The sequence below is a fragment of the Mya arenaria genome, chromosome 8, assembly GCF_026914265.1.
Source record: "Mya arenaria isolate MELC-2E11 chromosome 8, ASM2691426v1".
Classification (NCBI taxonomy): Eukaryota; Metazoa; Mollusca; class Bivalvia; order Myida; family Myidae; genus Mya; species Mya arenaria.
The window spans coordinates 67,952,989-67,980,652 of NC_069129.1; the positions used below are offsets into that span (position 1 = coordinate 67,952,989).

At 34.8% G+C, this 27,664-nt stretch overlaps 1 protein-coding gene across 1 annotated transcript; it reads right to left on the minus strand.

Moving 5' to 3' along the window:
* Positions 1-1,431: 1,431 nt before the first annotated feature.
* Positions 1,432-25,945, minus strand: LOC128244512 (GTP-binding protein GEM-like). The gene is made up of 4 exons (XM_052962514.1): positions 25,840-25,945; positions 25,531-25,613; positions 24,745-24,937; positions 1,432-2,150 (listed from the first exon to the last, which is right to left on the minus strand). The coding sequence occupies exons 1-4, from the start codon at positions 25,943-25,945 to the stop codon at positions 1,972-1,974; spliced, it is 561 nt and encodes a 186-aa protein (XP_052818474.1). The 3' UTR covers positions 1,432-1,971.
* Positions 25,946-27,664: the final 1,719 nt, after the last annotated feature.

The window sequence follows — 27,664 nt, forward strand, 5'->3', positions numbered from 1 at the left end:
ATAATGGTCTGACATTGTATATAAATCATAACATTCTAAAAATACATATATCCATTTCAAACATTCCTGAAGTTGACGCAAGAACTCGTCTGATTGAAGCTTTTGTCATAGTGGCAAGATTGCGATGTGCAATTGCACGTTGGTTGTACGACCAACCAACAAAACAGACAACGGACAGATAGATGTATTAAATAGCATCACTCCATAGTATGTTCCTAATTGATATTGTGCAGCGCCTAACGTGTTAATTTGCTGTGGACGGAAACTACTTGGATAATTATATCCATTTACATCAAGGTAAACTGAGCATGTTAGAAAGATATTGGGATATAATGTAATCAGCTGAAAATCTAAAGGATACTGTATTTCAGCTAGTACATTGAATGATATTTCCTCAGCTCGTATTTACGTTCAGAAAAATAACTCAATTTACGCCGTAAGGACAATTTTTTAACAGTCATGACTATATCCACAACAGGGGAGTCTCCCCAAAACTGCCAGAATTGGTAAAACCTTATTTACTGACGAACATTCATACTTTTAACAAAGCCTTGCCGGTCGATTACCCCCGATACCTGTGCAGTGTTAACAGAGTGTGTATCACGGGTTTCGACTATAGCCTGCATCAGTAACAGTAAAGATCATTTACAATGATGTAATTATAAACGTGAAGGTTACATGCACTTAACTATTTCATATGCGCATGTTTATCAAGTGTTGAGTGCAAATGCAGGTATTCAGTGCATTTCGGTACAAGAAGTTCCTTCATTCCAAGGCAAAACGAGGAACGAATATAAATTGGGCATCACCTGTTCATGAAACAAGCTTTGCGTAGAACTGCATTTTTAATCGGCAGCCGCTCGCCGTAAATATAAGTAAATAATCATTCTTTCGGTGTCATTTTTTAAATGGCAAGATTGTAGTTTGTTTAAGATTAACATATCCATATTATATTACAATAAAAAGCGCGTATTATAAGTGATCCGCCAGTCAGAGGTTCGGGACCCACACCTGTCATTATATAAAGGAAACTGTTATTACATAACTAATTTCTATACGTGTATCATCTGGTACAATAATTGTGCATAAGTCCGATGTTATACTTCAACAATAAGATCCAGTAAACTGTCAACAATTAACACACTGCTGACGAGGCCAAAATGAACGTCACTTTTTCTTCTAGCATTTAAATGCAAATATGTGTGCAATGCATATGAGGTTAGAGTGAGTTTCGCAAGCGTTATAAGATGACACGTAATATATATTAATTTGTGCAATGGTCATACATGTAGGGAGACAAAGTTCATCGATGTTCTTTATTTATTCATTATCTTCAAATGGAAGCACCTGCATTAACATAATTGTGTCGTTATGGGAAGTATCTATTTTAGGCTAGCGAAATGATAAACGATTAATTTGTTACACTTAACAAGTACTGGTTTTAAATATTAGATCTGATTGAAGGTTAAAACACGTCCAGAGTGTTGTAAATTGTGTTGCTTTCGCGCTATCGTCGACATAAACGGCAGCGCACAGGTTTTGTATCAAGTCGCTTTACAGTCCTTTACACAAAAAACAACGCATATTATATAATCATAGTAATAAACATATATGGGCGATCATAAGCAGCGGACGGGAACACGTGACGCTGATGAGCGCACTTCTTGTTGAATATTGGACAATTCCACAACAGGCCTTGTATACACTTCCACCACAGACGTCTCACAGATCACAAACATGGTAAAGGCGACACGAAAATGTATGAATATAGTAAGCACAGTTATATTGATTGAACTTAAACGATCACAAAATGGATATTCCATCAGAAAGGGCACAGTTCACAAGTAAATATAAATTCTACATCACATTTAATCAACTCCGTTTGATAACAAATCCACCTCATTTTCCCTTCGGCCGGCCCTTCCGGCTTAATCGCCGGTAAAGCCTGACAAAGAAGCCCGTGGCGCCCTTTTAGTCGCGTTTCCGCATCTCGGGCTCGGTGTACCCCTCGGGGGACGGGTGAACGTCCGGGTTGAGCTTGTGGCGGATCTGTTTAACTATGGCGACCAGTAGTTCGTCCACGTGGTGGTTGAGGGCGGCGGACGTCTCCAACTGGAGGCAGTCGTACGTCCTGGAGATGGAGTTCACGTCTGAAACAAAGGATTGCATTTATTATTTTATTTGCTTTTAGTTTAAACACTATTTATTTCATTAAAATACATTGAAACCATACCGTTTAGTTGATGGGTAGGCTGACTGGAAATCATATTACCTCTCTCCATTTCTAAGTGATGCAGTACATAGTGTTTAAAGTAAAATTATAATTTTAACAAATAGAAAATGGCATTGCAGAAATCAAATAATTTAGTTTCATTCTTATTGTGAATATTTAAGCTTATGGTTATAATGATACATCAGAAAGGGTAATTGCCTCGGCTTCGATGTTGTTTAGTAGATAGGTATGAAAAGAGAAGACATTTTAAGACAATCTTAGTTGGTATAAATGACGAAAGAAAAATATTAGAAGTTAATAATGTGTGAACTCGTCCTTTCTCCATATCAAGGGAATTCAAACTAGGCTTCGCAAAAAAAGGATCTCTTTGTGAAGGATTTAAATCTGTGAACATGTTCGGTTTGTATTTGTATTTGTATAATAGGTTGTGGATTGTGATATCTTGATTAGTTGTTTAATTCGAAAAATGATGCGTCTCTGCCGGTGATAGATGCTGCAGTGTAAGAAATAGTGGTCATTTCAATTTGACCACGTTGACCACATTGACTTGGATAACAATTCATTAAAAGCAGTTGTCCCAGTAGGAAACTACAATCTGTTCTTATACGTGTATGATTGATTGCGTCTTCACATAGTAGTAATAAACCTGTACAATTTAGCTACGATGAAAAGAAGAATGTTTTTGTTTGAAAATATGTACAGATTCATTAACATTCAAATGAAGTTCATTCCAACGAGAAATGGTTAAACGGATGAGTGTGTTTGTAATTTTATTTTTTTTATTTAAGATAACTGCCATATTTATGTTTTAACTGTCAATTTATTTTTGTTAAAGAAGACAATAAGACCATATTACGTTGGAACAACCGTTTTCATTATGAATACTATTCTATTTGCGTACTCTTTTAGAATAGTGACAATGGAGGCTACATTTTTTTTCTTCAAAAGATCGAATTAAAAAAAAAAATGAGTTTGCTTATCTATCTCTTTCACAATGATTTCCGGATCATTCTCAAATTCAGTTTGAATTTCTATGGTTGAGCAAAAGGTCGGGTAGGACAACGAGGCGGCGAAAGGCATAGAAGTGTGTATATGTTTTTTTTTTGTTGTTGTGATGTTTTTGCTGATCGAAAAGGACAGTAACAATCCTAGTCCATGATTGAAAACTGCTTAGAGTGCTTAACCAGAAATGTTATTAGTTGACATGATACTGGTCTACAGTCTAACATTTTTTAAAGTGTAAACAGTTCTTCCCTAATACAACAAGATTATCTCCTGATAACTTCCGCGATAGTATACAGTAGTACATTTTCAAATTGTATCAGGTCAAGCGATTACACTTTGTGAATTGTTGCCTATTTAGTATAAACTGTGTAGAATTTACTCTTATTTTTTTAGCCCAATTTATCTTAAATACAGTTCACCAGGCTCTGATTACTATTTTTTATAGTATTTGGTTCAACTTCATGGATAGTTATATTTTAAAACAGAAAGAAAATATAAATTACAGGAGTTTCAATTCGTAAAAAAGTTACTGTTGCACAAAATCAGGCACCAACACATCACTGAGATTCGCTACATGTTTGTTAAACTAAATTACTGTTGTAGTGCCGATTATCGAGTTTGAGGAATCCTGGGAGTTTCGATTCTTTTGGCTGTGAGATTTTGTAACTTCATTTTAAATTGTAGGTAGTTAATTAGATTAAAACGTAGTAGTTATGTTCGTTTGTTTGTCGTTAATATTATTCTTTGTTTTATAAATATTATCTGAAAGTCGTCTTTTTGTGCAATTATATAACTTTGTTATCGGCTATATACTCCCAGAAAGCAATATTTAATATTTATATCTACCTATTGTCGTGTGTTTTTCTTGTTAAGTTTATGTATGGTTTTTGCCTGTGATCATTGTATAATTCAACAGAACCGCAGAATTTTGGGCCGCAAGGCTTGTCATTGTGTTTGAACCGCAGTGAGTTATATCCGCTGGGCGGCTTGAATTTGTGTTAAAACCGCAGTGAGGTTTTGCCGCTGGACTTGTACTTGTGGTTGGACCGCAGTGAGGTTTAACCGCTGGACTTGTACTTTTGGTTGAACCGCAGGGATTGTTGGCTGCTGTACTTGTTCTTGTGGTTGGACCGCAGTGAGATTTAACCGCTGGACTTGTACTTTTGGTTGAACCGCAGGGAGTGTTGGCCGCTGGACTTGTACTTGTGGTTTGACCGCAGTGAGGTTTAGCCGCTGGACTTGTACTTGTGGTTGAACCGCAGGGAGTGTTGGCCGCTGTACTTGTACTTGTGGTTGGACCGCAGTGAGGTTTAGCCGCTGGACTTGTACTTGTGGTTGAACCGCAGGGAGTGTTGGCCGCTGTACTTGTTCTTGTTGTTGGACAGCAGTGAGGTTTAGCCGCTGGACTTGTACTTGTGGTTGAACCGCAGGGAGTGTTGGCCGCTGTACTTGTACTTGTGGTTGGACCGCAGTGAGGTTTAGCCGCTGGACTTGTACTTTTGGTTGAACCGCAGGGAGTGTTGGCCGCTGTACTTGTTCTTGTTGTTGGACCGCAGTGAGGTTTAGCCAATGGCTTTTAATTGTGGTTGAACCGCAGGGAGAGTTGGCCGCTGTACTTGTTCTTGTGGTTGAACCGCAATGATTTTTGGTCACTAGCCTTGTCCTTGTGGTTGGACCGCAATGCGTTTTTGCCGCATGACTTATCCTTGTGTTTGGACCGCAGGGGGTTTTGCAGCTTGGCTTTTTTGTTAAATTAAGAAGGGCCGTATTAATTGTTCGTCGCGGGGCTAGATTGTGCAATTAAAGAGAATAACATTGAGGTTTGGCCCATGGCTTTCACTGAAATGTCCCTGACGTTTCATTTGTTCTTAATGTACAGTTTTTATGCCCCCGAAGGTGGGCATATTAAAATCGCACCGTCCGTCCGTTTGTCCGTCCGTCCGTCCGTGTGTCCGGCTAAATAACTCGTGTCCGGGCTGTAACTTTCCCTTGTATGGACAGATTTTAAAATACCTTGCAACATGTGTTCCACATACCAAGACGACGTGTCGCGTGCAAGACCCGTGTTCATACCCCTAAGGTCAAGGTCACACTTAGTGTATATTCACAATTGAGGATAGGTTGTCGTGTCCGGGCGGTAACTTCCCCTTGTATGGACATATTTTAAAATACCTTGCCACATGTGTTCCACATACCAAGACGACGTGTCGTGTGCAAGACCCGTGTTCCTACCTCTAAGGTCAAGGTCACACTTAGTGTTTATTCACAATGGAGTGCTGCATATAAGGACATAGTTCATAGGTTGTCGTGTCCGGGCTGTAACTTTCCCTTGTATGGACAGATTTTAAAATAACTTGCCACATGTGTTCCACATACCAAGACGATGTGTCGCATGAAAGACCCGTGTCCTTATCTCTAAGGTCAAGGTCACACTAAGGTGTTTATTCACAATGCTGCATATAAGCACATAGAGTATAGGTTGTCGTGTCCGGGCTGTAACTTTCCCTTGTATGGACATATTTTAAAATAACTTGCCACATGTGTCCCACATACCAAGACGACGTGTCACGTGAAAGACCAATGTTCCCACCTCTAAGGTCAAGGTCACACTTAGCTGTTTATTCACAATGGACTGATGTATATAAGGATATGGAGTATAAGTTGTCGCGTCCGGGCTGTAACTTTCTCTTGTATTGACAGATTTTAAAATAACTTGCCACATGTGTTCCACATACCAAGACCACGTGTTGCGTGCAAGACCCGTGTCCCTCCCTCTAAGGTAAAGCTCACACTTAGGTGTTTATTCACAATGAAATGCTGGGTATATAGACATAGAGTATAGATTGTCGTGTCCGGGCTGTAACTTTCTCTTGTATGGACATATTCTAAAATAACTTACCACATGTGTTTGACATACCAAGATGACGTGTCGTGTGCAAGACCCGTGTCCCTCCCTCTAAGGTCAAGGTCACACTTAGGTGTTTATTTACAATGAAATGCTGGGTATATGGACATAGAGTATAGGTTGTCTGATCTGGGCTGTAACGTTCTCTTGTATGGACATATTTTAAAATATGTGTTCAACATATCAAGAGGACGTGTCGCGTGTAAGTCCCGTGTCCTTATCTCTAAGGTCACACTTTGTGTTATTCACAATGGAATGCTGCATATATAAGGACATAGAGTATAGGTTGTCGTGTCTGGGCTGTTACTTTCCCTTGTATGGACAGATTTTAAAATGATTGCCACATGTGTTCCACATACCAAGACGACGTGTCGCATGCAAGACCCGTGTTCTTACCTCTAAGGTCAAGGTCACACTAAGGTGTTTATTCACAATGCTGCATATAAGCACATAGAGTATAGGTTGTCTTGTACGGGCTGTAACTTTTTCTTGTATGGACATATTTTAAAATAACTTGCCACATGTGTTCCACATACCAAGACGACGTGTCGCATGCAAGACCCGTGTTCTTACCTCTAAGGTCAAGGTCACACTAAGGTGTTTATTCACAATGCTGCATATAAGCACATAGAGTATAGGTTGTCTTGTCCGGGCTGTTACTTTTTCTTGTATGGACATATTTTAAAATAACTTGCCACATGTGTTCAACATACCAAGACGACGTGTCGCGTGCAAGACCCATGTCCCTACCTCTAAGGTGAAAGATACACTTGGTGTTTATTCACAATGGAATGCTGAATATAAGGTCATAAGAGTGTAGGTTGTCAAATATGGGTGGTATTTTTTATGTTCAGGGGCAATTTAAAATGACCTGCCATATGTATTTGACATATAAAGGCAAGATCAACTTTTCATGTCACTGACCTTGTTTATAGGTCAATGTCACATTCGGGGGCATTCGTCACATACTGTGACAGCTCTTGTTTTAGTATGTGAGACCGTACGTATATATAACATTGTCAGCGTCTTATTCATAGATCATATGAACACAATTGAAATGTAACGAGATTTAAAATACATCAAGAAAATACGTTTGAAATTAATAGATACGTATTGCAGACAGCATATGCCAAAAAGGTAATCAGCGAGGAATTTCCCTTCGCACCTGACAAGGCAGACATCTGCAGATTGTGTATTTACTTTCAATTATCCCTCAGAGGCGTGATTAATATGACTATCTTGTTTTCCATTAGATAAAAGTATTAATAACAAAATAATAACATATCAAAGAGAAGCTATTAAATGGAAAAAAACACAACCATGAAGGTAATATAGACACAAGGAAGCGCATACAAGGTCTTAATTCAAGGGTCAATTAAACACGAGTACAATTTGGGATATCACCATTTATCGGGGATCTATTTTCTGTGTTTCAGATCACATGATTTAAAACGGAGATTTCACAAGCAATTACGACAAATGACAACAGAACAATAAATTTTACATCCTATCTTTTACATAAAAAGGGGTTCCGCCATATAGTCAATACTAAAAGGTTAATATCATGTTATGTAGTGATAGATCATGGCCTTATCTCGACTGTATTTCTATCTCCATTAAATAATGGCCACCAAAGCACCACTATAAAGCCAGTTAAAGAATGGTCTCACGGTGTGTTTGACAGTGATACCGTTATCTTGATGACACTGGCCGAGACAAGAAATTTATCCTGTAGATAGAAAATAAATGAATCCTGGTGCGATTATATGTTTTCCTACAACCATAAAGCTTTATGAAAAAATTGAAGGCGAATAGTAGGGCATGTGGGTATATAAAATAGAAACCGTCATAATTACCCCAGAAAACACTTCTTGGAGTAGAACATTAGACCAGATATAAAATAAGTAAGTAAGTACCAATATAAACTGAATATATAGTTCCTTCGTTGAAATGAATATTTTCGTAAAGCTTCCGCAAACTTCCATTTAAATAATAACATTTAATATAGTTGCCCTATATTTTCCTCATTCAAACCGGAAACAGTTGACCCATACAATCAATTTAAACAAGCACATTTAATAGTTCGGTGTAGTTTGGTGGGATAGATCATGCAACTTCTGTATTTGGAGTATTTTGTCGCTGAAATGCACATTATATATAAAACATATTTGTATTGTGCCCAAACTAAGCATTCATATGCACATATGGAATATGTTAAATGAAATCCATTTTGTTGATTTTCAGCTATTTTATTTTATCTCAAAAATTGCTTTTATTTATTACCTGGAACAACTGTGAACTCTGAGTGGCATGGTTCCTTTTATTAGTATGTGCGATAAATTCTTTGGGATCTCGGTACATTGATGGCCAATGTTGATACGGAGAGAGTGCTGTAATTGGAAATGTCAGTTTATATTAGTGTACCGGAGATATGAGTAGTCCTTGTTATTCCCTTGTCAAAGAGTTGGACTTAATCATTCCCTTACTTCTTCACCGCATATGTGAAAACGTACGGCCCTCTTCTTGATCCTTCACTTCCAGATTAGCGTAATCATAATTAATGCGATGTGCATTTCTGCCTTGCGACCAAACTATGTTATGAATACAGAATTTCAGGAGCTATCTTACGAAACTACACCGTACTTTTGAAATGATATTTTCTTGTTTAAATTAAAAGAAGATACATACATTGTTAAGGGTATTTGTTTCCGGGTTGGAGGAGGAAAATATCGGGTTTCGTCTTAACATTTGATATACATAACTTATTTCATTTATTTCAACCATCTATTTTCAAGTGACTTCGTTAAACTCTACCTTGTTTTTATCATCTTAGGCGTACGCATAAAGGTATATATAACCATGTTTCGTGTAAAGTAAATAAATCTCACTACACACAGTCCATGTGTATCGATAAATCCCACGTGTACGATTTATACCAAAACTCCAATGAGATGAATCATATAAATAAATAGTGTAATAATTTAATTTTATATTTAATTACATTTTATTTTTATATTATCCTTTATTATACACTGATTGATGTTCTTATATACATATTTCAAAACAGGTGAAACAGAGCAGAGGTGTTTTTAATGAAACCTCTTAAATTATTTCCAAACTTCAGTCACCTGATTTAAGTATCTCTTTGGTTATATCATAAAAGAATTAGAGAGTTTCTAAAATACATTAATTTCAATGACTGTTTTTAAACAAAGCATTATTTAATGTTAAAACACGTATCCCTGTCTTTTGATTTGACTTTTTAAGAAATTTACGTAACTTGGGAAGTTACTTTAAATGCTTTATGTATACGGATCTATGACCGCAACACAATGACGTCAAACGACGTTGTTTTCGAATGTACAATTATATTATAATTCACCTTACTTATATGAATCAAAGTGCTGAAAGCACTGATGGACTAGGGCTTCATTCAGGGGAATGTTGACAACCATGTTCTAAGCATTGAAAAAAACGGCTCACATCACAAGGGGTCACTGTTTAATGGGCTAGCCTAAACTTTAGACGTAAACTGCTTGCAAGCTGCAAAGGAAATTTGAAAAATCTAGTTAAGTGTGTGTATAGTGAGAGGGGTTGGGAGGGGCTAAAGCGTTAAATCAGATGAAGTCATAGTTCTTTTGTATTTCTCAAAGTCGTTAAATCAGATTTGTTCAAATTAATTTACGTGGTTGGCACACATACTTCTTTAATTTGATCAATTCCTTTTATATCAAAGGACTGCTATTTGCAGTTTCAAAGAAGATTTTCAATGATGTAATTATATACTATGTAGAAAACCTGTCACCTCTTTTTCAGGGGAGCTTTAAACCACAGGGCCAATTACTTTGAAAAATCTTTGTAAAAGACATCTACATTGTACACCTATGTCAGACTGCATACACAATGCTATAAGGAAGTAGTTTTTATTTAAAAAAAGTGAAGAATTATTTTCTCCCTCTTAATTTGTGCTTGGTATTCAATTCATATAACATGTTACCATGATAACTTAGTGCTGTTGATAAATATTAGGCACTGCCTTCTGTCTAATGCTATTCATATAATTGCTGCAGACTTTTGTACATAGCAAAGCAAGTTGAGTAGACTAAGATGAGATGAATATCGTTTTTAAGTATGAAATATTGAAATGTCTTTTAAATACTTTGACCATCAAATTTCATAACATGGTGTCAGCAGTTCATCACACTGCTAGTGAGAATGAAATACCAAACATAATTTTATTCTTTATTTTATACCCATCATCAATCCACATGCAATACATATCACAAAATACTTTAACCCATATTCCGCTCCAGTTCAATACGGCCATATACCACTCTTGTGACGTAACGCCATAACAAGTATGTTGCGCAATATTAATTTGACGTCATTAAACCAATGAGTGCATCCTTAAAATGAACTTTATTATGCAAAGCTGTGGCTTCTATGTCATCTAATCAGTAATGTATATAATAAAAGGGTTATTAGTACTGCGTTTTGATCTGGATATGGCGGATTGTCATATTTGATTCTGGTAGTTTTTTGTAGATTTTGATTTTACTCGGCTTGTGCCTTGTGGTGTCCGAATCTACAAATTTCTACTTGAGTCGAATACAACCTCCTGGATCAAAACGCAGTACTTATACCCCTATTATGTACAAAACCTGTTACCCCGTGGACAGAGCATCTTTAACCCACAGGGCCATTGTAACTTTGAACAATCATTGTAAAAGACAACTACATACATGTACAATATGCTTAAGGAAGAAGTTTTGAAAAAATTAGAATTATTTTCTCCGTCTTAATTTGTATGCATTAGATAACTCAATAAATGTAGCAGTTGGCCATTCTTATATTGTCCTCTGTCACTGTCCTATCTCAATAGATGCAAAAGGTTGTAGGTTCATTATTCTCCTGGTCCAATATGTCATACAGAAAGAAGATGTTGAATGTAGAATCAAGAAGCTTTCTTTTCAGGCACTCCAAATTGAATAGTACTGTAACATTTGGAGTGCCAAGAATTTGTTGGATTCCTAGGCAACAGGTATCAGGTCTTGCAGTACATTTGGCAAATACTTTTCACCTGTCCTTGTAAATCTAAAAAAGCTTTCATTTCGCAAAAGTAGTTCATATAACTAAATTAAGGTTGCTAAATCAGAGTTTTAATAATTCTGAAAACTAGATGTGCCTTTAATTGCAGCAATTTGAACTCCAACTCATAATGTCAATTAAGCTGGTTATGCAATACTGCAGTTCTTTGGTGTTGGGATTGCTTTATTTACTTGAATAAACAAACAGTTCTTGTGTTGGAAAGTACAATGTATTAACATGCATTTTTCTTGCCCTGACTCCATCCAAGCCTTAAATCTTAGATCAACATGTACTTGGGGCTATGTGTAATATCAATGAGAACTATAAATTATGTTCAATTTAGTGCCATTTATGATATTTCATTCCACATAAAAAAAACACTAACATGTTCAAACCAATATTCTATGTTATGATAAAACCATTGCCAAGTTGGTAATTTGAAAAGACAAGAAATTATATCTGGTCAGTGTTTGACATAGTCTTTCTAGACAGCTGGACTTGTTTTGCAGTTACTTTGAAAATCTTCAAAAGCTAAACTGAACAAGACTTGAGCAAAAAAACTCACAATACCAAAAGGGGTTTTAAAGACTTATGAGATCATTCTCACATCACCTATACCATTAGCACTTATCTACAAACTTAAGTCAACATAATAATTAATGTTTTACATAAATATTGCAATGAATAAAACATATTGCAATAAGTGCCAATAACATAGCAATCAAGTATGATCACTATAGGTCTAAACATGAGATTTCAACATTTTCCTGATAAACAATAAATAATTTTACTTAACATTTTTTTTCATTTTTTACACAAGCTGAAAAAATGGTCTCTTTTTGAATACTTCACATATTTCATGGCTTTCATCATTCAAACTAACATTTCGCTTGTTATTTCAATATTCAATGATTGTGTAAACATTCATAAATGATGGTTAAAATTAACATTCATGCTAATCATGCCTACCAAAAGCACCTGACTGACCAATCATTATCCAATTTTGGCAGGGCTTATTGGTGGTTCATTGAAATCAACCATCACCTCCCACAATCTGCACTGATCAACAGTAGTTAATGAATTGTTTCATTTGTTCTTATTTTCATAAACTTAGAAAACAATTGCAGTGAATAAAATTTATTCCTCATCACTGAGGGAAAGTTTAGAAAATGAACGAAGCCGAGTTACATCTAGTAGGATATCAAATCCTACAAATGTATTCATCATTTTATATAACCGTATTTAGTAAATGTTAAATTTTTGAAAGTCTAAAAGGTTTCATATTTTGGTATATCAAAGAACATTTGTGTGTATAATTTTGATGATATTTTGTGATTCATTTAATTTCATTCTTGTTTCATTTAGTGTTCAATCCCAAGCTTTCTTGTTCACATTTAAGTGCAAGAAAAGTCACTGATCTGAATAAATTCATTATAATGTAAGGTTACATAAAGGATATATTGTGCTTTTTAAAAATAACATTTTCCATCTGTTTAAAATTATGTCAAATGAAGTGCATTGACATTTTATTATGAGTTTAAAGCTGCACTCTCATTTTGACAACTTTTTTATTTTTTGTTTTGGAACGACAATACCTAGTAATCTTTTTTAATGGAAAAACATGAAATAACTGCTATAAATAAATCATTTGTAAACTATGGGGATCATCAGTTAGTTAGTAAGTTTCAATGCATTAATTGTACACATCGATACCAAGTTTATGTCAATTTTCTACAATTTTCTTTAATTTTTGCTTTTTCATCATTAACTGAGTACAGCCCCTTTAAACTGTACCTTATAATGTCTGTGACTTATCAAATATTTAATAGCAACCAAGATTTGTTTTAATTAGTCAGGTTTCAAACTGCATTGTGTATGCGATTGGAAAGGTAATCTTGAAAACTCACTTAGTATAATTTTTACAAATAACATTCACCCCGCAAGGTACTCATATCTGGATGATACATAAAGATTTGTACAGTCATTTATGTATACTTGCATTTATTGATAAAGTATACCATTTTCAATTTTTTTATTTAGATTACAAAGTATAGCTTATATAAATAAATATATATTCCTAACTTTATCTAAATACACAAGCTAATCAGTCAATTGTAACCATGCCCCCCGCCCCCCAGTCCCGGAATAGCGGGGACTTTTACTTTCGGTCCAGCCAACCCCAGGTAAAATCCCCGACCTGCGGAGATAATCTGATGGTAAAGTCCCCACCAAATGCCCCGCACTCAAGGGACAGGTTAAGCCATCGGATCCACACTGTATTTTCCGGGAAGACCTGGCACTGCGGGGCCATCTGAAAGGTAAAAAACATGGCCCATTTCGCCGGCTATCCCCGGTATACCCCCGGATGTGGGAGCCGTGGTTACAATTGACTGGTGCATAATGATACATAGTGATCCAATCTCATGCCAAGATGATTTCTGGTCTGACATGGCGAGGTTAAATATTTTAAAGCATAAAGAAGCCTTGACAGGATTTGAGAAAGACTGTTGTGAGATTAAATCTTCATTACTTTACTATTCCACAACATTGGATGATAAGGGATCTTTATTGAATATTTTGATTTTGTTCCCTAAACGCCACAAGTCAACAGATTAATTAATACAAATTCAATTCTATCTCCACAATTTTCGGCACTGCATTGTTAAATAAAACTCAAAAGTTACACTTGTAAATTATTTAACCAAATACCTTTCCCTCAAATATTTCACAAATTTATATTGATGTATCAACAACAATGCATCACCATACTGTATCTCTGACTGATTTTTGGATTTCATTCTTGGCTAGATAACTAAAAGTGAGCACAAAGCGTCTTCAGAAAAAGATCTTGTAAAATATGCACCAGTCACTTGTGATCATGCCCCCCACGGATTTCCATCCAGCCAATCCCCGGTAAAATCCCTGCCCTGCGAAAACGAACTGGTGGTAAAATCCCGTGTATAGCCCCACACCCCGGGGATCTAAGGTAAGAGCAATTTCCTGATATATTTTGAGGAAAGACAAAACCACCACAATCACCCGGCATTGCGAGGACACTAGTTCTGGCTTCCATAACTGTAATGTTGATATTAATTTTTTTGATGTTTACAACACGTCCAAAAACGTAATATATAATGTGTTCGCTGAAGTTCTTTAGCTACGAGGACACCTGGAAGGTAAAAACACAGCCCTTTTCCCTGGTATATTCCCGAGAGGGGGCCGTGGTAACAATTGACTGGTGCATTATATAAAAGAGGAAATCAAAATTGAGCACGCAAGATTGTTTTATCAATGGCGATGGTTTATCACAATGTCATGTACTTACACTGAGAGTGGCTCCAAGATATTTCTATGCGAATAGGTAAACAGTCATCTAACCGACAGATGCTGTGCACATATTCATACATTTGGCTTCATTTAGAATGAAACTTCATAAATAAGTATGCGCATATTTGATATTTTTTTATCTCCATTTTGCAAAATTGAAATCACATGATTTTTTCAAATGAATGTTTTTTTGAAAATTAACGTGTCAAATCAAAAATGCTACCCACGTTAAGATGAAAATAAATCCGTTTGATGGTGGTTATCATTCAATGGCGGCTTTATTGATAAATTTCCTCAATAAAACACTATGAAATTCACATCATCAGCATCCGGAAGTAGTGATAACATACATGTCTGAATCATTCGGCCGCTCTGATCAGAGTAAATTTTGAGGTCAATAAGTAGATTGGTACCCTGATTTACTTTTCCTCAAAAATATAAAGTTATACAAGTACGGGGCATATGGTTTTTAGTTAACATTAATAGTATTTGAACAATAAATACCAAAATTCATGTTGTATTTAAAAAAAAAGTGCTAAGTGCCATGCGATGATTAGTTAAAAAAACTTTGTATCGAAAAGAAAATATCACGGAAACATGCAAATTATGTCGAAAAAAAGATCAGGGACCGACTTCGGAATACCAACGTTGTATACAAAGGATAACACTATTTTTTAAACCACTTTTCCTGGTTGTTTTCTACTTAGACCGCACGCTTTATTCGCTTTTAATACGTATGAATTCACAAGACATTTGAATGCGCGACGGGCACCGCGGTTAGCTGATACTGGTTTCTTTTCGGATAAAAGAGAAAGAGGGTACCAGTCTATCAATACAGAGCATTGAACGGAAAAATTTCGATGCGTACTTTTCCAATATGTTCATATTCTTATTGCATATAATCTGACCGATGCAAGAACATTCATGTAGTTAACCCGATTAACTCACTCGCTACGTACATGCATTTCTTGTGCTTCATTAAAAGAACATACAGTTAGCTTGAAATGTTAGGAGAACTATTTTTATTGGATGTTTTCATTGTAATCAGTTCTGGTACTACTTTGATTATTCAAATTCGCTAACGGTAATCCAATCAAAATACAGCGTATGAATACATTACGTCAGTGAACCCTCAGATGCGGCGTTTACGGCTATGAACTAGGCCACAAGTGCCCTAGTCCAAAAACTACAGAAACAAGTTCAGTAGCCATAAGAACATAACCGTTGCAAAAGTACACCAAAAGTAAAGTTCCGTTTAACATGTTTGCATATTAAGCACAGCAAGCTGACATAACGTCGATATTTTACGTTTTTCAATTTGCAGTTGGGCGTGTTGCTTCACTGATGTAAAATATTAATTGTAATTGTTTATAATAGCTTCAAATTTTAACATAAAACCAATATATAAGTATTATTTCTGCATCTGCTTGTAATTTAAATGCAGTTTTGAAGTCAACGATCTACAGAAATGTAAAAACAAATTGTGTTCAATGTTACGACGTCATTTGTTAATATAACTCACTTCAAAAATAACGGCCTGATTCTCAGGAAGTTTTGTTCAGATTTGTTGAATATTCTTGCATTTTAGAATTAGCACATTAAGTGCATTAAGTTTTTAAGTTTGGTAGAATAATACGCATCCATTTATGTTAAACCACTAAAACATTTACATACGACACATTTTATACCATGTAGACGTATAGTGGCAGCCAAAAAATTCAAAATCTAAAATCTTACAAAGTATAAATAATCCTTGGTAGCATCTTAATGCAAAAACAATCATCAAAATACCAAAAAGTAAATGCATTTTGTATCGTGTTCTTGCAGTTTTGTTTTGTTATTCTACCTTTGTTTATATGCCAGCCAAATATTATGACAAGTTGTCAAAATCTTGTATAATTTGTAAAGAAAGTCTGCGTATTTGTTATGGCTTTCGTATAGAAGATTATGCCATAAATTATGCTAGTAGGTCTTCATTCGATTAACAATGTTCATGTGAATCTCTTGATATCTCAGACGTAACTGCCAATCTTGGTGATATCAGAGGCTCTCTAAACTATAATAAGATAATACTTGTGGCCAACACTTTATAATGATCTTCCCTAATGGATATTTTGATATATCAAAGATAAAAACCGACATATAGACAAACACATTCTTCCCTGTGTATTCAAAAATCGCAATCATACCTGGTATGTATGCAATAACCGTAACCACTATAACAAATATTAATAAAGGTAATACATGTTACATTACAAGGGCAAAAAGCATAATGTGTTTCGTAATGTTAACTCTTAATACACGATCAAGGGAAACTAGGCTTTTGCTGTGTATTCAAAATGATTGAGATTTATCATCGTTTAGTGTGTAATAATTAACTACATATGTTTCTGTTAATAATTACCTAATCACATTATCCTCTTCCTTTCAAAATATGCAATGATTATGCTGCTGCAAATAAGATGGCGGATTAAGTTGTACGAGCTAATGTTGCATCTATTCTCGTCATTTGGTCTTTTTTGTTTCAGATGTTCGGGAGTTTTGTAAGTTGTCCAACATGCATTAAGATGTCTTCATTAATGTTCATTTGTGTTCTTAATTTATTTTATTAATGACATAGATGTCTTAATTGTTGGCCATTCTTTAGAATAAGCAGTATATAAGACCGCACTGTTCTGTTTATAATTAATATAACTTTCCTAAGGATATCGGGCACAGAATGTAGGTAAGAATGTCAATGATATAATGGAAACTACATGGACAAGCCAAGATTCTAAAGGAGAGGCACACATTGTCACAAAATAACACATCATTACCAAACAAGGGTAAACTGGACCCGGTGAGGTAAAGTGGCAGCTAAACATTTTAAGTCTAACTTATTACAAACATTTTGTACATGTTTATCGATTAGCCTTTATTAGCCTCATTGAATTATCATCCTTATTTACATCGAGGTGGTTGAACCGATCGTATTATTAAGAGATTATGATATAAAGTAATCAACTAATACCATTATACAAAACATGAAGTAAAGAGATTTCAGCAGCATGCGTTAAGGTTGTTCTGGCAGTTTTTAATAAATCGCACGTTCTTGTTACTGGACAAGTGCCTAATCTTTTAAAAGAATACCTACGAGCGTTCATGTTAAACTAACAAGCATGAATCCAAACGATCGTTGTTACTTATTTCATAATTTCTTTATGTCACTTGACATAGGAATGCCCTTCTTAAATCTAGCTGAACAAAGTTTGATACAGTTTGTCATTTCTAACAATGGCTTCTGTTGAAAAGTTATTTCGTTATAAATGTTGCTGTGTTATTTCTTAATCCGGTGTCCGATCATTCCGGCAGTATCCGAAATAAGGCACTTGCCCTGAAGAAAAATCTTGAAGCACTCAGCGGCTCATGTCAACTGCCATAGCAAATTTACTTAACACGAACATGAAAACTAATGAGACATGCTTAACCTTGTTTCCTTTTGTCTCACCAAAACAACATTTTTAAGATACCATTTACACAAAACGAAGCTTTGCCAGTTGACTAGCCCACGGAACTGCTGTTTAACAGGAATGTGTACCATGAGTGTAGACGGTCCTGAATCAGACACTATTTCCTATTAAGGTTATCAAAAATGATTTTAGATCAAAACTATAACTTAATTCATTAAAAAAATTTTAACTATTCATAAATATATAAACGTTTAACACATGTACATTTTGTATAATAATGATTAAATAATTAAAATTAAAGTGCATTACGATGACAACAGCCTCTTGATTACAAAGGTATTTACTTCTTAATTACATCACAACTCTGTATGATGGATTGCATCGCTGTAGAAATCAAGCTATGTGTGTATTTATATGTATTTACATTGTATTTATAAACACATAGCTTGAATACTAATCGACTACTTAAAGGTTAATACAAATTGTTACATAGTGTAGATCTTTGCTTTAAATACCGATAGTAGATGATAGTAAATGCATGTATAAATATTTTCAAAAATGATTTGTTTGAACACTATTTTATCAGTTTCTTTCACTATTTTTTAAACATCTTCCTTTATCACCAAAACTTATTTATAAAGAAGGAACATGTGTTCCATGAAACAATACAATGTTAACAAACCGATGCAATCATGCTCAGGAGAATAAGGTATGTATCTACGTTTTTTTTTATGTAAGACCTTCTGTATATATCAAAATATTACGATCATTTTGGGTTACAGGACGATATGATGATCCATCTGCATAATTCAACCGCCCACATAGTACTTGATTGCGTGCATAATCTATTCACTCAAAGTGCTACCGGTAAAACACTAATGCCCTCTTTGAGTCAAAATGTTTTAGTTGCGTCATCGCAATTAAATCAGCTTCAGGCCAGCGGAGGCTTGAAATACTATTTAACTAATCGTACACACGCTTCAATGATTATCGTATGTCATTAAATCGACAACTTCGAGATTAATCAAATTCAAACTTTAATTGTTTTTGTGTCCATGACCTTGATGTTATGTAAACAAATCTGAAATCTAGGACAACAACAAAACATATGCATAACATCACAGCTCAAAAACGAAAACAATCATCATTCATTATTCAGTAAACATGTAATTCACAAGCCAACCAAACTGCTCTTAACTGGAGTGAAGCAACTCGAAGGAATAAAAACGATGCAATTATGCATTATCGACATTGCTTATATTCTGCATCTTTGAAATGCCCCCCCCAAAAAAAAGTACGAAAAAACAAACAATAAAAAACAACAACAAAACAACACACAATCAACAAAACAAAAGAATTACTAACTGGAGAGAAAACATATCCTGCACGGCTGGGTATAAGAATATGTATATATATCGTGCGTCATTGGAAGATAATAAAGAACGGTGCCAGTCAATCAATTACAAACATATAACAGTATATTTCTGTTTTCAAAAATATCAAAGCCTGGATAGTAACACAGGCTTGCTTTGTAGCATCAAGAGAGTTCATCTGCTCAATGATGTAATCATTTATCCTTTTCTATTTATATTAACATGAATCTGTTATATTGTATAGCATTATCTGTTCTAGAACGTTTTGCCTGGTTCTTGGATACTGTACCAAAACCCATTCTCTTATAACCATACTACGCATGGAATATTACTCAGACAAGATCTTACTTTTTATATTCTTCAATATAGAAGTTCCAGTATTGGAACGAAGCTAACTGTCACCAAGATAAACTCTTTTACTAACTATAGGATAAATACGACGTATTTCTCGACCGGTCTTTCCATACTCATTTGCCAAACAAACTCGGCGGCCTTCGTGTAAATGCCCACATAGCGGAGTTTTATTGGTCATTATACAATATAGTCGGACATTTTGTTAATTAAACCTTGTCACGTGAACTAAAACATAATATTATATATTACTTAATTCAAAATATTGAAACCTCTTTAAAATGATGTGAAAAATACGTTCTGCATCTAACATCAAGTTAAGGATCAGCCAAAAAAACAGACAAGACGTACACGTGATATCCTAATGTCTCAATATTGAAAACGTGACTGTCCTTGTCGGGGAATGGAATTCCAGAGGATTGCATTTTTGTTACATATTGATAAACTTATTGAAACTATAAAGGGACAATACCATCGTTATCTTATGTGATCTAAATTCAATATTTATAACGTCATTGAAAATTATATATGTTAACCATATACATCAATGTGAAATGAGCACATTTAAAAAAAAAGACTGGGATAAAAAAAAATCAACTGATAATCTGATATATTGTTGATCAATGGAACTGTAAGTTTTCGTGTTCTGAAAAGAAAGAACTAAATAAATCGCCGTGCTTGTCTTATTATCTCCGATGGAAACGTCTTCATCAGTTTCACGAAAACATTGTTTATTAAATTCCAGGTATTGAAACGTTTTCATTCTTTAAACGAGCATAGTCAGCGTCCTATGCCAATGTTATTGAAGGTGCAGTCGGAATGTAAACCGTGGATATTGACTATGACCTGCATCAGAACAATAATTCTTAATATAATTAGCAATTATGTTATAAACAAACTTATGTCTACATTTTTTTATTATATTTTCTTTAATCGTTATTGCTTCATCAGATGCACATGTATATCTATAATTATAAAGTTCATAATTATGTAGATGTACAGTTTTACTATTGTGCAAACAGTCTCTTGACTCCAAAACCAAACATACGGGGAATTAATATAAATTGTAAATCATCTGCGAATGAATCGAGCTTCACCTTGATTCGCTTGTCATAATGATAATAATGCACTTAGAATTTACCGCACCAGCTTAAATCAAGCATAACCTTGCGCTGATGGAAAAACAAGCGCCCTTCAGTGTAAATAAATCGAAATACTGAATATAAATGATCGGTCATAGATCTTTCGACGAGAATGTTCTCCAAGTTTGTGTATCTCGTAAACCCTGGCACTGTGCAAGGAATATAATTACAAAACATACTACACAGGCATTAACGATGGTGGTGGCGGTGGTGGGGGAGCCGGAGAAGACTTGTGTATTCAGGTTCTAGAAGTTAAATCAGTTCTATTACGGAAACTAGGATGTGCAAGTTGTATGCCCGGAAAGTTCGGCCTAGCCTGGAGTGATATTCATAAATTTTAAGTCATTTCATAAGAAACGTTCACTTTCCTAATTTAAGTATCTCTTTCTTCATTTGAGATGCAAACTAATAAAATACATCATTTTAAGTTGATCTTTTTTTAAAAAACAACATACATTAATGTTAAAAACACTTGTACATTCTTTTATTTGACAACGAAAATTTAAAGAATCGTCTTAAGTTAGGAAATGACTAAGGAAACTTCATAAATACGGCATCTTCCCATTTCATTTTTTCGGTTTCAGCCGAGCCGAACTATTGCTAGTGTTTTTTAAACGTTTGTTCTATGAGAGTATTATTGCGCTGTTAATTACTAATCGTTCAAAAAAGAGAAGAAAAATAGTTTTCAACATACACAAAATGTTCTAATTCCATGCGATCATAGCATTGGCTATCAAATGTAAATTAACGCGTGGTCCTTGGTGTTGTGTTTTAAGTTACGTATGCATTTTGTTGTTAACAGAGCTTTTTGCTGATTAATTACTGCAATGCTCGATATGATGAATCACATTCCATTAACAGTCAGACTATTTTGTTTACATATAATTACAAGCAAAGATTTTTAAAAAATGCTGGAAATAGTTACATACATACGTTAGCTTTGCGTTGAATAACAAAAGTTGATGCAATATTGCAAAAACAATGACATACACAATTAAGTTCATATAAGGTTTTTATTTATCATCTCTTTTCTTAAAAATATTTCTATGGTGTTTCTTTAACTATGATATAAATATGATCTACCAATGGCAATGCCAATAACGCAATGTCTTCATTTCTGTGTTGTGATAAGTGTTAACAGATATGTCGCGTGTACGGACCTCACTCATCCTAGTCACTGGTAAACAACACTTAAATAGTTGTATATGCAACCTTGTGTTATCATTTATTGAAAAATATAACTCCTTTGTAACATCACTCAATTGTTAAATGACGCCTAGAGTCATGTTAATTTAAGTTAATTGAGAGTTTTGCAACCTTTCGTTTCCTTCCACCTGCAAGATATGGTAAGTCCAGCTGTTTATAGGGAAAACCATAGTGTTCATGAAAACAATGCACTTTTCAAATATTATGCAATTGCCCAAGAGAACTAGATTAACAGGCGTTCTTACATGACACGACCTTGATACATAGCAATTTATAACGAACAATTGGCGCAAAAGGATGATATGATGATGCATCTGCAAAACCGTACGTGAATTCTGGCAGAGTGTAATCGTATCAAGCGTTATCCGGGTAAAAACTCACGCCTTCTCAAAGCCAGAACATAACACTTGCAGCAACACAAAAACATCAACCACTGGCACACTGCGGCTTTAAAACAGAATATGAAGTCATATGTGACCTATCAAAAATATAAACATCTAACTCGAATATCAAATGGAAGGCATTTATCAAAAGACCATTTAAAAAAAACTAGGTATTTGTGTACGTCGATATTGCATGTTGTCTCATTATATTAAAAATATGTGATTTTTTTATTTATTCTAATTGTAATAATTCTAATAAAACGCCAATATTTTGTTGATGATCGTGGACAATATTTCATATGTTTCGTTATGTTTAAACTGCCCTCCAAAGTCTTTGACAATTTGACATTTACTGTGTTTTAATAAAAAAAATATTTTCATCGTGTTATGTCCAAATATTTACTAGAAACGTTCCAGGTTTTTTATGAAATACTCACCCTATCCAATATATTTCCAATAATTACGATATGTATGCTGCTGCAAGCAAAATGGAGGTGGAAATAACGAGCTAATGTTGCATCGTTTTCTCCCATTTCACCTATTTTGTTTCAGATATTTGGAAGTTAAGAAGTGTATCCGCACTTGCTACATGCTGTTCATCAAACTTGTTTAATTCTGTTATTTATTGATTACATTCATGTCATATATTTCTTAGTTGCTGGCAATTAGTGACCTTTAATATGGGATTACACCGCTCGTATCATACTCTTTACTTCTTGGTTGTGTGCTTCAAATAAATTAGAATCTACAGGGACTGCCCAAGTAGCCAGCAATGTAAACGAAGACCCTGTTTAAAAGCACATTGTAAAGGCTTTACTGACACTTAACGAGAGACACACCATCACAAACAACGCAGCCAGTCCACGCATGCATTTAAACATGTTTACTTATAAATGCTTGGATTTTAACCTTGAAATTGTTAGCGAGAGTGTGGTTCATTTGTTCCTAACAAATTTCAAAACCCTAAGTTACTGACAATTGAGAACAAATGTTCCTTCAACAGAGCCAACACACTAAATGACACTTGACCAAGCATTATATAGTTTTATACTTTCCAAGAAGCATAAATTGCACCAAATGTTCAAAACAAAGAATAGTTTAATTAGTTTATGCATCTTTTTCATAACAATACATTGAAACAACATCGTTTAGTTGGTGGGTTAGCTGAATGATAATCGAATTACCTCTCTCCTTTTCTAAAATGATACAGTACATAGCGTTTTACATAAAAATATAATTTCAACAAATTGAAAATGGCATTGCAGAAATCAAATAATTCAGTGTCATTCTTTTTGTAAATATTTAAGCTTATGTTTATAATGATACATTAGAAAAGGTAATTGCCTCGATTTCGATATTGTTTAGTAGACAGGTAGGAAACGAGAATACATTTTAAGAACATCTTAGTTGGTATGAACGACGAAAGAAAAATAATATAAGTTATCAATGAGTGAACTCGTCCTTTCTCGGTATCAAGGGAATGTAAATTAGGCTTCGCAAAAAACAAATCTCCTTGTGATGAATTTGAATCTGTGAACAAGATCGGTTTGTATTGGTATTTCCAAAAAAGCGGTTGTGGATTGTGATATTTCAATTTGACCACGTTGGCCACTATGACTTGGGTTACTATTCATTGAAAACGGAAGCTCCAATAGAAAAATACAATCTGTTCTTATACGTGTATAATTGATTGCGTCTTCACATAATAGTAACACACCTGTACAATTTACCTACGATGAAATAAAGAAAGTGTTTGTTTGAAACTAGGTATTGATTAATTGACGTTCAAATGAAGTTCATTCCGAGAAATGGTTAAAGAGATGAGTGTGTTTGCAATTATACTTTTATTTAAGATAACAACCATATTAAAGTTTTAACTGTCAATTTAGTTTTGGTTAATCAAGACAGCAAAACCTATATTACGTTGGAACAACCGGTTTTCATTATGAATATTATTCTATTTGCGGAATCATTTAGACTTGTGACAATGGAAGGCTACAATGAGTTGTTGTTTTTCTTCAAAAGATCAAATTTAAAACGCAAAATAAAATTATTTACTTATCTATCTCTTTAACAATGATTTGTTTTATTCCGGATCATTCTCGTATTCAGTTTGAATTTCTATGGTAGGGCAACATGTCTGGTAGTTCAACGAGGCGGAGAAAGGCATATAAGTGTATGTGCATACCGCCATCTACTCTTTTTCCTAGACGGAGCATTTTGGGGATATAACTTAATATTACGAACAAATACAAATTTAAGAACATTTAAAAACATATTACCTTCTTTCTTCACCTTGCGTTTCCGGACAAGGTCAATCTTGTTACCGACGAGGATGATGGGTCGGTCAGTGCCGAGGCCGTGACGGAGCTTGTAGAGGCTCTGTACCGCCGCGTCAAACGTCACCCGATCTATAACCGAGTACACCACAACATACGCGTCCGCTGTTACGTCATTGTCGTGATCGACCTCGTCCTTAAAGTACGCAGTTGAGATACATTCTAGACAAAAATATTATATAATGAATTTAATTGGAACATGTTATTAATAAATCACTCCAATTATGAGTAGATTGAAGTCGATTATTTCCGTTGAGGAACACCGTTGTTTTACATGTTCATATGTTATAAGAATTGTGTTGTTGACGATGTATATTGTACATAAAACCAACACGTCGATCTTTCTGTCTGTCGGCCTGTCTATTGAGGTCCATTTAAAAGCTGGATGGCTCATCCGCAGGTTCTCTTTTCATAAGTTTGCAAATGCTAATTGGTCAACAGACATTTTTTGCTAAGAATTGACCAATCAATGAAGGTTTCGCCTATATTTGACCAAACAAAAGGCTTAACCGGATCTTTATAATTAGCTGCAAAAGACTGCATTATATCTTTTATATAGGTTTTATTTCAGCAACGGAAAAACGTATCACATAATTCACAACACTAATTATTTAGGGACTGAACTGGCCAATGTGCCTTCATGTAATGAAACGCTAATTTAAGAACTAGTCATCTTTGTTTAGCTTGAATACGATGTGTGACCAGTGAGTGTAATTGGTGAATACGTACGTCCCAGGGCAAGGCATCTAAAAATTCCATGGTTAACTCCTCCCAATCCAGCTGGATAGTCACCATTCGCTCGATGTCGTCAGCTGTAACACAAGAGATGTATGTTTAAAGTAAAATACAAAAGTATGCATATTGGTGTGTATGTACGAAGGACGTCAATTAATTACATTGTAAACTCCTCTACATCCAGATCAATCGTCACCGCCTCTCGATCTCGTTAGCTGAGAAATATAAATATAAAATTATGCTTATTTCTTTGCATGCAAGTACGCAGGATGAGTGTATACTTGAAAAACAATTGTTATTTACCAATGGATAAAGGTATGTTTGGGAGAACCCACAAATTGTGACTTTTCTCGTCTGGCTGGATCATCCCCGCCTGTTCTTCATCAACTGTAAATAGAAACAAAGCCATGAGCGTTTGGTGTCGTCAGCTTCATTGGCAGCCGCTGTAAAAATCAAAATAATATAAAGGAAAACAATGTTCAAAAACACTTAAACTATCATCAGCCTTTCTGAATCGTTACAGTGCTCTTGATGAGGTCTGCTGTAACACAACAAATATAAACAAACATAATATATTATTGATATCTAATAAAGTTAATGTCGTTGTCAGAAGCACGGCACCCTTAAACGAGAATGAAAATCTCGATGGCACTTCGAACCGAATTAAAAAAATCGACCGATCTGGAATTATAATCTCCAAGTTTGCTGCACTACAACCGCACCCAACATTACAATTGTTGCAGTTTGTAGTCAGGACCCTAGATAGCCTCTTTTTGATTGAGTTTTTGTTGTGACTTATATAAAATGGCCATAATTCTAATCTCTAGCCAATGAGGATGTGATGTCAGAACACTTTTTAAGTTACATCATACGTGAAACCTTTCTTTAGTGGCATTTTATTGTCTCAACAACAAAAGCGTAACTAAGTTGCCATTTTTAAAAAAAAGACAATACATTCTATTCTAAAGACGAAGTTATGGTTGACTTTGATGGATTGACATATCAATATTGCAATGTATTCTAGATTATCAACTAACAGGGTTTGTTTAATAAAGACTGCAATTGTATATATACCTTGAAATGCAGTTAATTGAAGGTAAAATTAACTTTAAGATTCTTCTTCTTAGATTTTCATGAGTGTATTGGCGATTTAAGGCGCATGTGCATTCTTTGGAGTGATTTTAGAATAAAAGGTAAAATGAACTTGAATGTTATTATTCTACGATTTTCAAGAGCTTTTTGACGTTTGAAGAAATGTGTATACTTAAGAGTCATATTAAGTATAAACGATTTGCTTTTATATCGAAGAGAACAATATCGCTGTCTTTATAACTTGTAAATCCGATTTGTTATAATTCTTGCTTATGGTCACAATAATTTTGCTATATATGGGTCGTTAATGGTATCTAACTTTTGCTTGTTTTTTAAGGCTTGTGTGTTTTTTTCCTTTACTGTGTATGACTTGGCTACGATTTAAGCTCAGTAACTATGGCGAAGGGGGCTTATTGCTTATATTACCACTTGCGCTATAGAAAATTCTACGTTTTGACTTTGATATGGTTATGGGCGTTTTACACCATCTGATTGGAATTGATACAGTTGAATAGTTCAGATGCACTGACATTATACGAAGAGGTTTGTTAACACAAACAGCTCGGTATCCAGAGGTTTCTATGCAAAATGCCTCTATGTATCTAGTCCACTTAAACAATATTGCATCATTTATTAACATCATATTGTTTCACATTGCCTATTTATATGAATTGATAAGGGTTTTTTTTGTTGGAGGTTAAGGTAATACATATTGCTCTTTCAAAAATAAAACCTCATACGCTGAATCAACACCATGAATATACCATGTGTGAGGATGTCTATTGTATTAAAATACATTAATCTCATTTAAGCCCTAAGAATATCTGTGATTGAACATAAAGAGCAGTTGAGGATTAAGGTAACAGAAAGAAATGCTAACGGCAATGTGATCATGCAGCTGCCTTGGTTTCTTTTTACTAATTAGGGACATGAGCTGCACATCAGACCTTTGTTATTCGGATTTGATGCCATAAATTAAGTACATTCTTTGCAAATGCATCTTGATACTAATCTTATCTTCTGAATAAAAAGACAA

Bases quoted from the DNA above. Each gene is read 5' to 3' on its own strand.
- LOC128244512 (XM_052962514.1), bottom strand. From the start codon at position 25,945: ATGGCTTTGTTTCTATTTACAGTTGATGAAGAACAGGCGGGGATGATC. The intron at 24,938-25,530 runs GTACGTATTCAC...GCGTACTTTAAG, and splicing joins TAGATGCCTTGCCCTGGGAC to GACGAGGTCGATCACGACAA. The intron at 2,151-24,744 runs GTAATATGTTTT...CCTTTGTTTCAG, and splicing joins ACGCAAGGTGAAGAAAGAAG to ACGTGAACTCCATCTCCAGG.